The following is a 16,497-nucleotide window of genomic DNA, read 5'->3' on the forward strand; positions in this document are numbered from 1 at the left end:
GCTCTTAATTCATGCGGTCAGATCCTAAAAGGAATGAATCCTTAGATAGGATAAGATTAACTTTCCTTAGTCGAGGTCTAACCCCGAGAAATAGAAGCCGCAGACACATCTCCCCCCCCTTTTTTGGGGAAATGAAGAGTGTCTTTGAGAACCTCGAATGGACTTCTGACTAACACTGCTCAGATAGAACTTCAAAGCCCTGATTGCCCAAAGAAGTTTATCCTCATCTTCATGACTACCAGTTTAAGAAAACTTGGAAACTTGAAGGTAGAAGCCATATAGAGGACTTGACTATAGTCCGCTAATCTGGGCCGTATGGTCTGGGCCGTATAGTCCGCTAATCTGGGCCGTATAGTCCGCTAATCTGGGTCGTATAGTCCGCTAATCTGGGCCATATAGTCCGCTAATCTGGGCCGTATAGTCCTCTAATCTGGGCCGTATAGTCCGCTAATCTCGGCCGTATAGTCCGCTAATCTGGGCCGTATGGTCTGGGCTGTATGGTCCATGGCATGTTCCGTATGGTCCGCTAATCTGGGCCGTATGGTCCGCTAATCTGGGCCATATAGTCCGCTAATCTGGGCCGTATGGTCCGCTAATCTGGGCCGTATGGTCCGCTAATCTGGGCCGTATGGTCCGCTAATCTGGGCCGTATGGTCCACTAATCTGGGCCGTATGGTCCACTAATCTGGGCCGTATGGTCCGCTAATCTGGGCCGTATAGTCCGCTAATCTGGGCTGTATAGTCCGCTAATCTGGGCCGTATAGTCCGCTAATCTGGGCTGTATAGTCCGCTAATCTGGGCCGTATGGTCCGCTAATCTGGGCTGTATGGTCCACTAATCTGGGCTGTATGGTCCACTAATCTGGGCCGTATAGTCAACTAATCTGGGCTGTATGGCCCGCTAATCTGGGCCGTATGGTCCACTAATCTGGGCCGTATGGTCCACTAATCTGGGCCGTATGGTCCACTAATCTGGGCCGTATGGTCCACTTATCTGGGCCGTATGGTTCACTTATCTGGGCCGTATGGTCCACTAATCTGGGCCGTATGGTCCACTAATCTGGGCCGTATAGTCCGCTAATCTGGGCCGTATAGTCCGCTAATCTGGGCTGTATAGTCCGCTAATCTGGGCCGTATAGTCCGCTAATCTGGGCTGTATGGTCCGCTAATCTGGGCCGTATGGTCCACTAATCTGGGCCGTATGGTCCACTAATCTGGGCCGTATAGTCCACTAATCTGGGCTGTATGGTCCGCTAATCTGGGCCGTATGGTCCACTAATCTGGGCCGTATGGTCTGCTAATCTGGGCCGTATGGTCCACTAATCAGGGCCGTATGGTCCACTAATCTGGGCCGTATGGTCCACTAATCTGGGTCGTATGGTCCACTAATCTGGGCCGTATGGTCCACTAATCTGGGCCGTATAGTCCCCCAATCTGGGCCGTATAGTCCGCTAATCTGGGCCGTATAGTCCGCTAATCTGGGCCGTATGGTCGGCTAATCTGGGCCGTATGGTCCGCTAATTTGGGCCGTATGGTCCGCTAATCTGGGCTGTATAGTCCGCTAATCTGGGCTGTATAGTCCGCTAATCTGGGCCGTATAGTCCGCTTATCTGGGCTGTATAGTCCGCTTATCTGGGCTGTATAGTCCGCTAATCTGGGCTGTATAGTCCGCTAATCTGGGCTGTATAGTCCGCTAATCTGGGCTGTATAGTCCGCTAATCTGAGCTGTATAGTCCGCTAATCTGGGCTGTAAAGTCCGCTTATCTGGGCCGTATGGTCCGCTAATCTGGGCCGTATAATCCGCTAATCTGGGCCGTATAGTCAGCTAATCTGGGCTGTATAGTCAGTTTATCTGGGCTGTATAGGCCGCTAATCTGGGCCGTATAGTCAGCTTATCTGGGCTGTATAGGCCGCTAATCTGGGCCGTATAGTCAGCTTATCTGGGCTGTATAGGCCGCTAATCTGGGCCATATAGTCAGCTAATCTGGGCCGTATAGTCAGCTTATCTGGGCTGTATAGGCCGCTAATCCGGGCCGTGTCGTCTGGGCCGTATGGTCCACGGTCCGTATAGTCTGTATACCTAATCTCTAATATAGGAGGTTTTGGGGATTCCGATAATGACGTCACGTTTGCGCATGCTCAAATTTTGGCCGTCAAAACTGCGGCCATTCTGCTATTGTTTGCATTGATGAAGCGCATCGTGATAAGGTTACAAGCATATTCGCGACCCTTTTGAAGAACAATTAATACTCAGAAATTGAAATTACGGTATTTCAGATTAAATTGAATCCAATGAACGAACACAAATAAGGACGAAAACAAACAACAAATTGATTGATTTTATGTAATCAACATATAGAAACTGATTTTAATCTATTTGTCTGTAAAAACTTACCTTGTTACAGATTAACTAAATCCTCTTGATAAATGTTAATGTTTTTTATTTAATTGTTCACGCCAATTTTGCCACTCTTTGTTTCAGCATTTTAACCCAGTGTTTAATTGCCCCTTTCTTTATCACAAACCAATTATCTCGATATGATCGGATACTGTCCAGACAATTACTAACAAAACAGTGTGTCATAAACCCAGGGACCTATACTTGTATGACTCTGTATGGGGTCTCTGCATAAACCACATGTGTCTGGTCATTAAACACAATTTATGGTACCTCATGTCATCTCTCAACATATTAAGTCAAAAACTTAACAGTTGCTTTAATACAATATTTGAACATATTTAAAAATAGACATTTGTCCGAAATGGATTAACAGCTAGGAACTATTAAGTATATATATTAGCCAGTTTAAACATAATAATAAAGTGTTTAATAACTATACATTTAAAATATTGTACACAGTAACTGCTACACAATTAACAAATTTAACGGGTACTCTGCTATAATGCGTAAAGATCGTGCGTTACAGCAGTGTTCGAAACATCATCATGAAAACAAGCAATCGCGTTTGGTCATTATAGGGATATAAAATACTTGTGTTAAATAAATTAAATGTGTAGATTAATGGTATCATAAAATGCTAGATTTGTATCGCTCATTATCACTACAGAATAGTTTTCAATATACGTGTACATGCAAAGACAGTTAAATTTGCAAAATATGCAGGTGTTTTTTCAATTTGAATGCTTAAATTTATTAATATTTTCATTCAATTTTAACGAAACGAAAATTCATTCAATTTAAAAGAAAATTAAAAATACATTTCAAGATTGAAATGTATTGAGTTCAAGATTGAAATGTATTGAGCTATTTAAGGGCTTTGTTTTATAACTGATTCAATGCACCCCTTACACGAAATTTCAATCGCTGATGAAAAATAACACTATCGCATCCACACCACTTATTATAATATTCAAATTACTACATGTTTTATTATTTTTGATATATCATTTATTAAATTCTTATTTTAAATAAGAATACGGGTATTTATAGTTTTGTTTTGTGAAATTGTAAGTATTAAGTCTTCCGAGGACCTTTACTCTGATACAAAGTAATTGGCCGCGATCAAGAAGTTTACGGCCAATCCATTTCTAGTAACGGAAAACCCCTCTTGTGACGTCACACAAAAACCTCCTATACCCATTATAGTCATCTTTAGACGATTTACAAACCTGAAAAACCTGAAAATTATCAACAGTAACAAACATGAAACAATAAAGTATAAAATATACCATTTGATTATATGAGCACAGATGAACAAGTGGTTAAAGTGCTAGACTTTTACTCCAACTTCCAAGGGTTAATTGTTGATCCCAGTAAAATTACTTTTTTCTTTCTTTAATTTTACTCTTGTTTTTTGACTGGTGCTGTTTAACTCCGATGTTTTCATTTATCAATTAAAAGCATTTAATGAAAAACTCCAATACATGCCAAAATCTGTGAAAATGTCCCTTGAAAACTTATAAACGTCTCAAAAACTTAAATTATCTAGTTAATAAGATAAAATCGTGAACGTTTACCAATAAGATGCGTGTTGCTTTATCTAACAGCTGGTTGCATCCTGCAAGACTTTCTGCTCCAGGTGCTCCCATCGAGAAAGGCACGAAATTTTCATGATCTTCGCTGTTTTCGTCGTACAATGCTAAATATTGAAACAAATCTTTGGAGTCAGCTTTCGCGTTTGCTGTCATTTTTGCTTCGTAAGATTGATCTCCCTTTACGCGCGCTTTCTGCACATGCGGTTGTCTTCGGGTTTGGTCCTCGTATTTTCTCCCGCCAAATGTCAAGATGAAACTGAGATACGAAAAAAAGTAAATCGCTTGATATCTTCAGATTTAGGTAACTGTGTCCAGTATGTGTTAAGTCCTGTTCTTTACTTAAATAAATATAACTAACCTGATCTATTCGGAACTGTTTATCAACGACTGTAGCCGTCAGTTTATAACTGCTAAGTGATTGAACTTAGTACATGTATCCCGACATTGGTTTTAACTTATCTTTAACTCTTGGGTCATATGATCATATTCAAGTGTAGTTGTTCTATTTGTTTACTTAGCGGATGTGACTTGTACAGCTATTAAATACGGCAAAATTCAAAGGCATGTAAGATTGCACTTCAGTGTGATAAGTAAATACTTAACTCACAAATTTAAGTGATCATTGTCATAACATCAGGGGCGTAGGTAAACATGGTGAAGGACAATTTTAAGGCAGGTTGACAGCATGCCGCTTTAGAGTTTGAAAGGTCCTGGATAGAATCTCTCAGGTGAATTTCGGACTGAAATCAGAAGATATAAATATAATGTTTATCAAGGATGTCAACTAACTTAAAAGGTGGTTTGCCCACATGGGCAACTATCTTTAGTGCTTTTGTTCACTATGCAAAGACTAAGGAGCCGAGAACCAAGTACATGACATAATTATCTGACAGTTTTTTTTCCAGCATTTTGAATTGGGAAAATTCGCGATGTTTTGACTAAAATTGGGAAATTAGTTTTGTTGTTGTTTTGCTTAGAAAGGTTCAAAATTGAGAATACACGTGTTTTCAGTATTATATTTACTAAGGTTGAACTCATATGGATGGGAGATGAACAAAATATTGAGATCTAAAAAAAAAAATAGATTTTTTTTTTTGAAATCTTCCATTAGAATTTTTAGCTCCCATTTGGAAAAAATATATACTTTTTATGCCCCTGAAGGAGGGCATATAGTGATCACACTGTCCGTCTGTCTGTCTGTCTGTCTGTCACACTTTTTTGAAAAATGCTCATAACTTCTATGTCGCATCAAATGTAACCTTCATATTTGATATGCATGTGCATATGGACAAGGCCTTTCCATACGCACACAAATTTTGACCCCTTTGACCTTGACCTTGATATTAGGGTCTGCGTTTAGGTTTTGAAATCTGCGTTTAGGTTTCAAAAAATGCTCATAACTTCTATGTCGCTTCAGATGTAACCTTCATATTTGGTATGCATGTGTATATGGACAAGGCTTTTCCATACGCACACAAATTTTGACCCCTTTGATCTTGACCTTGAACTTAGGGTCCACGTTTAGGTTTCGAAATCTGCATTTAGGTTTCGAAAAATGCTCATAACTTATATCAAAACATTTTTCGAGGGCATATGTCATCCTATGGAGACAGCTCTTGTTTCAATGTGGAATGGGGCCGATTACCGGACCCAATTTTGAATGAAAAAAAACACTGTCTGATGCTCACTAAACCCTCTCCCACTCAGAAGCAAAGTGAAAATAGCTATGTGCAAACAGCATAAAACCAGTTAACCAGAACAACTTGCGAGTGACTGGCAGTCTGTTCAGGTTTTATGATGTTTGCTGCTTGTCAGTATCTAAGGGTCCGAAATGAAGCCTTTAAAACTTAAATACAGTAAGAAAGGTCTAAAATTAAATGTAATTTTGTAAGGGACAACAAATGCGTAAGAATATGTATCTATGAGGTAAAGGGTTAAAAAAAATTTATTTAACAACAGACATGACTCGATGCATATTCGCCTTTCATGAGCCTTATTTTGTCATTTTTTTATAAAATAAAGTAATAATCTGTGGGGAAAAGAGCTTCAAGTTTTTCTAAAAAGCTAGTTGCCAGGTTTTATTACCAACTTTTGAAATCAACTTGTTTAAATCTACATGCCCCATCATCATAGGCAACCTCTAATATCTATCCCTGTTTTGGGACCTTTACTATCAATAGAATTGATTGAGATGAATGTAACCAAGAAATATAAAAAGTATTGCAAAATGCAGAGGATGGCTCTTAAAACGGGAGTCAAAAACCAACATTTTTATGTGATGAATATCAATGTGTATGACTTTAACGTAATTGATCATGAATTACATTTATCAATGCATAAAACACTCCTGCTTTGTTAAGCTTAATTTCAGTGCAAAAAAATACTTCAACAATTAGCAGCTACTGTTTAAGCATGTCACTTATTTGTTGTTGTTTATTGTTGTTTGTTTTTAAACCCATTTATGCATAGCGTCTAGAAAAATGGCCTTGGCAAACAGTGTAGACCCAGATGACACGCCGCATGATGTGGCGTCTCATCAGGGTCTGCGCTGTTTGCTTAAAGGAATTTCTGTAAGAAATATTCTAAATATAGAAATAAATATACATACTACACATCCCTAATTTTTTTAAATAAATTGATCCAATTGAGAAGGATGGGAGAGTCCACTAGGCTTAAATGGGTTAAATTTTTATTATGAAGCTATGTCCCTGAACATAAGCAGAGGAAAATACACTTAACCAGCTAGTGAACTTTCAGATTAAAAATACAAACAATGAGAATGTAGTCAAGAAAAGTTGTTGTGAAGTTTCATCCTCAATTATAGACAATAGATGTCTTAAGTATTGATGTAGAATCATGCATGTACTAATGACCCCACATTCTCACATTCATGATGACGAGACCAGGGCTGCAAGTTAACAGTTTGGAAATAACATACTGCTCCTTTGATATAAATTGTAATAAACATGTATATAACATTTTAGTTTGTGCTATTTTGCATCCTTTTTTCACATGTATTATACCCTGAAAAGGTACTCATTCACTGTCTATGCAATTTCCTGCACCAACTGGTAATGAATTTTTTTATGCCCCCGAAGGAGGGCATATAGTGATCGGACCGTCTGTCCGTCTGTCCGTCTGTCTGTGTGTCTTTCTGTCACACTTTGCATTTAGGTTTCGCATTTAGGTTTTCGAAAAATGCTCATAACTTCTATGTAGCTTAAGATAGCAACTTGATGTTTGACATGCATGTATATCTCATGGAGCTGCACATTTTGAGTGATGAAAGGTCAAGGTCATCCTTTAAGGTCAGAGTTCAAATATATGGCTTCAAAGCGGCACAGAAGGGGGCATTGTGTTTCTGACAAACACATCTCTTTCTCTTTTTTTAAATTAAACTTTCAACGAAAATTTTATTTTAAGGGAAAACATATTTTCATCACAGTCTGTCAATCAAAATGTTTGTAAGAAATCAATGTATTTATTTTGTTTAGTTTTTACACAAAGATCTTGGCCTGAAATTAGCACACACACACTCTCAATATGCGGGTTGAAAAAACAACAACACTTGTAGGCTCCGTTATAAACAGTAATCTGTCATTTTCAAAATTCGTGCAGCTATTCCAAAAAATGATATCAATAAACGGAGCTGCAGTTTAACTGCCCAAAGTAAATGTGATCCGATGTTGTGATGTCATTAACAGAAACTTTTGGCTTCATATTTAAAAAATTGTAACAACGATTTGTTACGGGCAATGCTATGTATCACGAAACTGTTTTTCTATTTTGTTTGTTTGTTTATTTGGACTAATGACTTCTTAAACTTGTTGTGAGAAGTAGATGGGGAAGCTGGACTGCAAAGCCAAAGTGAAACACATTTATTCAAAGTAGTGATGCAGTGAAGATGGAGTGTCCACATCACCTTTTATACTAGTTTAGTGTTTGAAAGGATTATTTGGTGTTACTAGGTGATTATAGAAAACCAATACAGATCTAAAACATTTGTCAAACCAAAAATAAACAACACTAAACTAATAAAGGAATCTAAGATTAAGAAGTGATACATATTGCATAATTTAGATGTTTGTTGATTGGCAAGGACTTTACAAATAACATTGACAATAGATACCAAAGAAAACTTGCTAAAAACAAGTATTAAAAATATACAAAGTTGTATAAGAGTAAATTTGATTAGGCAATTTAATCCTGTCATGTAAATACTTGTTCTGGATTAAAAAATGTTGTTAAAGAGAAATTATATAGATATTAGAATTTATGACAAATCTTTGTGAAACCATTATTTACATGTATTTATGAATGTTTAAATGTTTTATTTATGTTTTGCTAAAATAATGAAATTTTATGCACTCAATATTAAAATAAAAGTGTACAACATGTAATTTTTTATGTTCTGTGCAGGCAAATGTAAAAACGAGACTCCTTGTTTTAATAGGTGTTTTTGGAGCATGCACTTCTACAACCATATACATTTTTGTGTAATTTTAATAATAAAAAAACATCAAATTTTAGCATTTGATCATTTTGGGTTTAGTTTTTTCTGTAAGTTAGTTTAGTTTTTCTGCAAGTTAGTTTAGTTAATGATATTTGGGGCGGTTATGACTGTTGCAGATATGGTCAGTCCTGACACATGGCCGTTGTGAAGACTGGTACATATTTGCTAGAACAGGAAAAAAAATCCCCAAAGATATTATACTAAATTACAATATGTACTATTTTCTTATACAACTGTTCTTCCTCTGACTGTTTATACGTTTAACAGGATTGTATGATGTCAAAAGTATGTATTGCTGATTATTAAAGGGATCTTTTCACGCTTTGGTAAATTGACAAAATTGAAAAAAGTTGTTTCAGATTCGCAAATTTTCGTTTTAGTTATGATATTTGTGAGGAAACAGTAATACTGAACATTTACCATGGTCTAATATAGCCATTGTATGCATCTTTTGACGATTTTAAAACCTAAAAATTATAAACCGTTGCAACGCGAAACGATTGAATAATTTGGAGAGTTCTGTTTTTGTCGTTAAATTTTGTGAAACTACGAAGATTGCTTATATAAGGTATAAAATACGACAAGTATGTGTACTCGGCGGAATAGCTCAGTAGGCTTAGGCGTTTTTACTTCAGGGCTCTGGCAGGACTCCAGGGGTCACTGGTTCGAAACCTGTACCGGGCTATGTTCTTTTCCTTTTTTAAATTTTATTCTTGATTTTTTACTGGAGCTGTTACGATCCAATGTTTACATTTATCGATATAAAGCATTTAAGGAATAAGTTAAAAAATGCCAAAATCTGTGAAAAGGCCCCTTTAAATTGTTCTAAATTTCTGATTAAATAATTTGTAAAAACAAATAGAACTTGTGGTTTCAGTTACAACTTACAAGGGAAGTAACTTACAAAAGTAATTTCTGAAAGTCAGTAGAAGTATTCCCTCTTTTTAGCTCACCTAATTCCCTCTTTTTATCTGATGGTGAGCTTTTGTGATCGTCTTTTGTCCGACGTGCGTCGTGCGTCGAGTGGCGTCAACATTTACCTTGTTAACACTGTAGAAGCCATATTTATTGTCCAATCTTCATGAAAATTGGTCAGAAGATTGGTTTTAATGTAATCTTGGATGAGTTCAATAATGGTTACGTTTGCTTGAAAAACATGGCAGCCAAGGGGCGGGGCAATTTTCCTTATATGGCTATATATGGCTATAGTAAAACCTTGTTAACACTCTAGAGGTCACATTTATTGTCCGATCTTCATGAAACCTGGTCAAAAGATTCATCCCAATAATATCTTGAACATTTTTGAAAATGATGCCGGTTGCTTTAAATTCATGGCTACAAGGGGGCGGGGCATTTTTCCTGATATGGCTATATATGGCTTTGGTAAAACCTTGTTAACTCTCTAGTGGCCACATTTAATGTCCGATTTTCATGATACTTTGTCAGAAGATTTGTCCCAATGATATCTTAGTTGAGTTCCAAAATGGTTCCGGTTGGTTGAAAAACATGGCCACCAAGGGGGCGTGGCATTTTTCTTTATAGAGCTATAGTTAAACCGAATTGTTAACACTCCAGAGGCCACATTTATTGTCTGATCATCATGAAACTTGGTCAGAAGATTTGTCCCAATGATATCTTAGATGAGTTGAAAAATAGTTCTGGTTGGATGAAAAACATGGGCACTAGGGGGCGGGGCATTTTTCTTACATTGCTAATGGCTATAGTCAAACCTTGTTAACACTCTAGAAGCCATGCTAATGGCTATAGTCAAACCTTGTTAATACTCTAGAAGCCATGCTAATGGCTATAGTCAAACCTTGTTAACACTCTAGAAGCCATGCTAATGGCTATAGTCAAACCTTGTTAATACTCTAGAGGCCATGCTAATGGCTATAGTCAAACCTTGTTAACACTCTAGAAGCCATGCTAATGGCTATAGTCAAACCTTGTTAACACTCTAGAAGCCATGCTAATGGCTATAGTCAAACCTTGTTAACACTCTAGAAGCCATGCTAATGGCTATAGTCAAACCTTGTTAACACTCTAGAAGCCATGCTAATGGCTATAGTCAAACCTTGTTAACACTCTAGAGGCCATGCTAATGGCTATAGTCAAACCTTGTTAACACTCTAGAAGCCATGCTAATGGCTATAGTCAAACCTTGTTAACACTCTAGAAGCCATGCTAATGGCTATAGTCAAACCTTGTTAATACTCTAGAAGCCATGCTAATGGCTATAGTCAAACCTTGTTAACACTCTAGAAGCCATGCTAATGGCTATAGTCAAACCTTGTTAACACTCTAGAAGCCATGCTAATGGCTATAGTCAAACCTTGTTAACACTCTAGAAGCCATGCTAATGGCTATAGTCAAACCTTGTTAACACTCTAGAAGCCATGCTAATGGCTATAGTCAAACCTTGTTAATACTCTAGAGGCCATGCTAATGGCTATAGTCAAACCTTGTTAACACTCTAGAAGCCATGCTAATGGCTATAGCCAAACCTTGTTAACACTCTAGAAGCCATGCTAATGGCTATAGTCAAACCTTGTTAACACTCTAGAAGCCATGCTAATGGCTATAGTCAAACCTTGTTAACACTCTAGAAGCCATGCTAATGGCTATAGTCAAACCTTGTTAACACTCTAGAAGCCATGCTAATGGCTATAGTCAAACCTTGTTAATACTCTAGAGGCCATGCTAATGGCTATAGTCAAACCTTGTTAACACTCTAGAAGCCATGCTAATGGCTATAGTCAAACCTTGTTAATACTCTAGAGGCCATGCTAATGGCTATAGTCAAACCTTGTTAATACTCTAGAGGCCACATTTATTGTCTGATCTTCATGAAACTTTGACAGAAGATTTGTCCCAATGATATCTTAGACAAAATCGAAAATTGTTACAGTTGGTTGAAAAACATGGCCACCAGGGGGCGCTGCATTTTTCCTTATATGGCTATTGTAAAAATTTCATGAAACTTGGTCAGAATATTTGCTTTAATGATATCTTGGATATGTACAAAAATGGTTCTGGTCTGTTGAAAAACGTTGCCGCCAGGGTGTTCACTATTCATGAAAGTTGGTTAGAACATTTGTTCTAATGACATCTTGGGCTGCATAGAACAGGTCAGTTCTTTTGAATCTCAGGTGAGTGACTTTGGGTCTGTCAGGCCGTCTTGTTTAAATACACTGCAAGAAATATCAGGAAGGGTCCTGTTCACAGAATTATGTTGTATTTGAAAATTGCCAATTTATTGAGTCACTAGAGCAATTTAAAACAAACACAAATTATATTTAAAAAAAGTTTACACAGAATCTTCCTTGGATTATTTTATTTTGAAACTGGGACATTTGAGATAAAAAAAATCTCATGTGGTAATCTTCCAGCCATTAATACTTTTTATCTCCTTTTTTTGTCACAACATATGATACATGATGGCCAGGGTATCCAACGATTGTTTATAACTGCTGATAATTGTATCAGTTTTGAATGTTGGATATTAATCAAGAAAATATATTTTAAAATCACCAATATACATATACCAATACCAATAATATGCAATCGACACACACACCTATTCATGAGGAAAATGAACTGTATTGAACTGAGGAAAAAAAATTCACCAATATTTCTTTGCCTTGAGTATAAGATCACTGTCTTAGTGTAAAATTATATCCGGACATTGCTTCTTATAGACATGGGTTTCTATGCTAATTTTAAACTAACAGACATTGGTTCCTACTTTCTTGTGGCGGTTCCTACTTTCTTGTGGCAACACTGGCAATATTTTCTAGGTTATTCTGACTATCTAGACAATTTTCCTATGTTATTTTGTCAGCCTGGACATTTGTTCTTACATTATTTTGAGCACTAGGGTGTTTGTTTTTTCTTAATATCGTTGACATGTGTACATTGCAGCTATATTCAACATGTATATTTGATTGTGTTTATATCTATATAAATGTACATATGTGTTCTGTTCCTTTTTTTTTACTTCCTTGTGCATATTCCATTACAGTAACAATTAAGTATATAAATGTAAGTTTGTGCTTCTTTTTCGGCGTAAGCTGAATAAGCCAGCTTTTCACCCTGACTTGACCTTTGTAAGTGTCCAATAATACTCAAATAAAATTTCCCGCGGCTAGGTACGAATGAATACACTTCATTTATTCCATTGGCTGATTTGAGTATAACACCAGAACATTGGAAACATATCCGCGTCTTTGTAACACTGTTTTACTGCATGAAACAATTTTATCTCTAATGAAAAGGCCCAATAGATAGAACAGTTTTACAATCAATTTTCGACATAAATACAGTTTGTGCGTTCACCTTTTATTTTCAGAGAATTACCAGCGCAAAAGCGTTTAACTAAAGGCTATGTTGTCATATTTAGTACTTACTTGCATTGCATTTCAAATCGCGAGGTTTCGGGTCAATACGCGGTCATTTTGTGAAAGTCAGAGTTTATATACAGTTCATCACCGGAGTTCGCAAAAGGGGTTGCGATCATTGTGTCTTACTGACAATAACGTAGTGACTGTAATGCATTGCATTCCAATCCGCAAGGTATCAAGGTCAGTTTGCGGTCAGTTGCAGAAATCTTTATATAAACGCCGTCTCGTAAACTTTGTGCACTTGAAGTCTGTTTTGATCAGAAAGATACTAAATAAAAATATTCGGCGATATTATTGTGGTATGTCAATCATCGATTTTTAATATGGTTTCAAAATTTGCATGATAAGGACCAATTTTGATAAAATTAATTAGAAATATTTATCCATTTAGACCAGTTTATTAAGCATGACCACAATAATTCGCTATACTATAATTATGCAATTAAATAAGATTCGAGTATTGCCGGCTGACCTATATGCACTCGTTCATTTTCATGTTTCTTGTGTTTTTCTATTCTGTAAATATAGATATCTGAGTAATAATATCACATAAAGCAAAATAAGCCACGAAATCTGGCGCAACACCCCGTAATTGATTTGCTTATGATGTAGCTAACAACTGCGCAGAAAAAAAGGCATCCGCTTCTTTTTATCTCATAGAGATAACTTTTGATCGTTCATAAACATCGACCACAATCAACGCCGTATATCTTTTTTAAAGATATTTCTTGTTATTTCTGTACTGTCTTTTGCAGAACATCATAATTGCAAGTTCACTTGAGAGAAACAAAAAATTCTTAGCTGGTCTCATGTTTATTTTATTGTATTTGATATTGTATCATAATTGTTTTTTGAATTGACACTAATTCTTATAAAATATAACATGGAAACAAATGGTCAGAGCAGCATTAACCCTTTGCATGCTGGGAAATTTGTCGTCTGCTAAAATGTTGTCTGCTGAATTTCTAAAATTAGCATTTTCTTCGATTTTTTTTCAAAGAATACTATCAGAATAGCAAACAGTTTGGATCCTGATGAGACGCCATGTTCTGTGGTGTCTCATCTGGATCCAAACGGTTTGCAAAAGCCTTCAAAATTCAGTTCCAGCACTGAAAGAGCTAATGTAGAAACCATGCAATGTCCAGGGTGTCAATATAATCTAAGAACAAATGTCCAGGCTGATAATGAAATGCAGGAGCAAAGTCCAGGGAGTCAATACAATTTAGAATCTTGTAATGCCCTGCCTTCAAAGTAACAGAGGATTCATTGTAATTGTAGTCAAAATAACATAGGAACCAATGTCAAAATTATAATAATTGGAACCATTGTCCGTCAGAGCTTATGTCCAGGTTTCAATTTTATGTTTACAATTTTGTTTTATTTATGACAAAATATTTGCAAATTATGAATTGTTAAAGAGACCATTTATTCAGTTAGATACACTATTAGCAGTATATTTACACCTATTTCAAGGGTTAACCTTATACCTTTTGTTTCTTCTTTGCAGTAGCTTGTCAAATACATGTACATCTGTCTCCATGGCCAGTGACAAGGGCCGTAACCAAGGAAGCAGAAGGTCGCAGGTTGGAGTCTCATATTGGGCTCGTTCTTACGTTGCCAGTTGCCTACACAGAAGATTGATAAATCAGGCGATACAAGTTATATTCCTTCCATTGGGGCCCGACATTAAGGTGTAAACATGTTAATCATGCCTATGGACATGTTTGCATGCAAACACTGACCAGTCTTTTTTTCTCCATTTTGGAAATGAGACACATGACCGTTGGATTGGAAAAATTGCTAAATTTTTAATGCAATAATGCAATAAATTGACAATTTGTTTTTATTTTACATAATAATTGCCAAGTTTTTAACTCATAGAACTGTAAAAAGAGATGCATAACAATTTTTTTTACATTTTTAAAAATATCCAATGGGAATTTAAGGATGTCATTTGTGAAAAGTTTGTACTTTTAAGATTGGGAACGTGGGCTTAATGACTTAAAGTGCGACACTTAAATAAGAAACACTGTACTTGTTTACTTCTTACAATTGTTTCACACTTTCTGTTTGAATTCTTACATTTGAATATTGATAAACAAGTTTTAAAAAACTATACACATTTAATTTGTTCTCAACGTATCTTTCAGCATTATAAAACGCAAAAAATTGCTACAATTGAACATTCATTCATATATGGTAAATGTTATAATGATGTCCATTGTGGGGTTTTTCTGTAAATAATTTAATGTCACCATCTTGCAGAAATGTGTGCTTTTGTTAGATGTAAATAATTATAACTACTCAATAAAGTCATTATAATCTGTAATAGAGAAGCTTAAAGGCATCTTATCATCTTTGAGTTTTTGTTTTGTTGCATATTTTTAGACGGAGTTCTTGATGTTCAAACCTTGCCCCAATTGCATTTTGGTGCTGAGATATGGGATGAATACAAAATTGAAGGAAATCAGCAAGTTGAAGGTAACATTCTGACAAAGTTCCTAATCCCGAAATTGTACTTTTTCTCAAAATGGCCAGGAAAAGGCCTGCCAGAGCACAAAGTGCTGATGTTGAGCTTTCGTTTTCGCCTTTTGTCAGTGGTTTGTCATCAGGTGTCAACATTTAAATTGTAAACACTCTAGTTATATATTGATAGATTTGATTGTGTTTTTACTTGCGTTCTCAATTAATTATTGTCAATGTTGAGTCACAAGAGAAGAGTATCAAATTTCTTTGTCAGAGAATTTTGTGGCGATATGTTTCTTTTGTAGGAGTTTGCAGAGGGGGTAATCACGTGACAAACAAGATGGCGATGTCCATGCCGAGACGGGTATTTTTGGCTGTTTTATACCTCTTATTTAGAGTATTAATTGTTTTAATACTGCTAACTTTCCAACCATATCAGCAAAAAAAGCGATTATAGCCTTTATATTTGCTCTTTATCTCGACTTTACTCGCTGCAACATTTCTTAGCGGGTCACAAAATTACAGCTTTCACTAAGAAAATTTGTAGCGAGTTAAGTCGAGATAAAGAGCGAATATTACTAAGAAATACACTTTTTAGCTCAACTTTTCAAAGAAAAATGAGAGCTATACTACTCGCCCCAACGTCGGCGTCGCCATTGGTGTAAGTTTTTTATTAAGTCAAATAACTTTAACACTATCAAAGATAATTAACTCAAACTTGAAATACTTCTTTATGGCAACAAGACAATTGTGTAGGTCAAGGTGCTTAACTCTGTCAGCATTATTTTTAGAGTTATGCCCCTTTTTATACTAAGAAAATAGAAAATTTGGTTAAGTTTTGTGTTTAGGTCCACTTTATTCCTAAAGTATCAAAGCTATTGCTTTCATGCTTGCAACACTTACTAACTATCATAAGGGGACTGTGCAGGCAAAGTTATGTAACTCTGACTGGCATTTTGACAGAATTATGGCCCCTTTTATACTTAGAAAATTTAACATTTGGTTAAGTTTTGTGTTTTGGTCCATTTTACTCCTTAAGTATCATAGCTATTGCTTGCAGACATGGAACACTCGCTAACTATCATAAGGAGACTGTACAGGACAAGTTGCATAACTCTTGTTG

General features: G+C 36.3%; 1 protein-coding gene and 1 long non-coding RNA gene across 3 annotated transcripts in view; one reads left to right on the forward strand and one right to left on the reverse strand.

Annotated features, from left to right (window-relative positions):
* Positions 1–4,310, reverse strand: part of LOC127856016 (uncharacterized) — a 37,747-nt gene extending 33,437 nt beyond the window's left edge. For both annotated transcript variants that reach the window (XM_052391981.1, XM_052391982.1), the window contains exon 1: positions 3,978–4,310. In XM_052391981.1, the coding sequence (XP_052247941.1) occupies positions 3,978–4,148 (171 nt within the window). In that variant the 5' untranslated portion in view covers positions 4,149–4,310. The remainder of the gene's footprint in view (positions 1–3,977) is intronic.
* Positions 4,311–8,758: 4,448 nt separating this feature from the next.
* Positions 8,759–15,389, forward strand: LOC127855983 (uncharacterized). The gene is made up of 3 exons (XR_008037802.1): positions 8,759–8,793; positions 14,416–14,599; positions 15,297–15,389. It is a non-coding gene; the product is annotated as an uncharacterized LOC127855983 (long non-coding RNA).
* Positions 15,390–16,497: the final 1,108 nt, after the last annotated feature.

This window comes from Dreissena polymorpha, chromosome 13 (assembly GCF_020536995.1).
Source record: "Dreissena polymorpha isolate Duluth1 chromosome 13, UMN_Dpol_1.0, whole genome shotgun sequence".
Lineage (NCBI taxonomy): Eukaryota > Metazoa > Mollusca > Bivalvia > Myida > Dreissenidae > Dreissena > Dreissena polymorpha.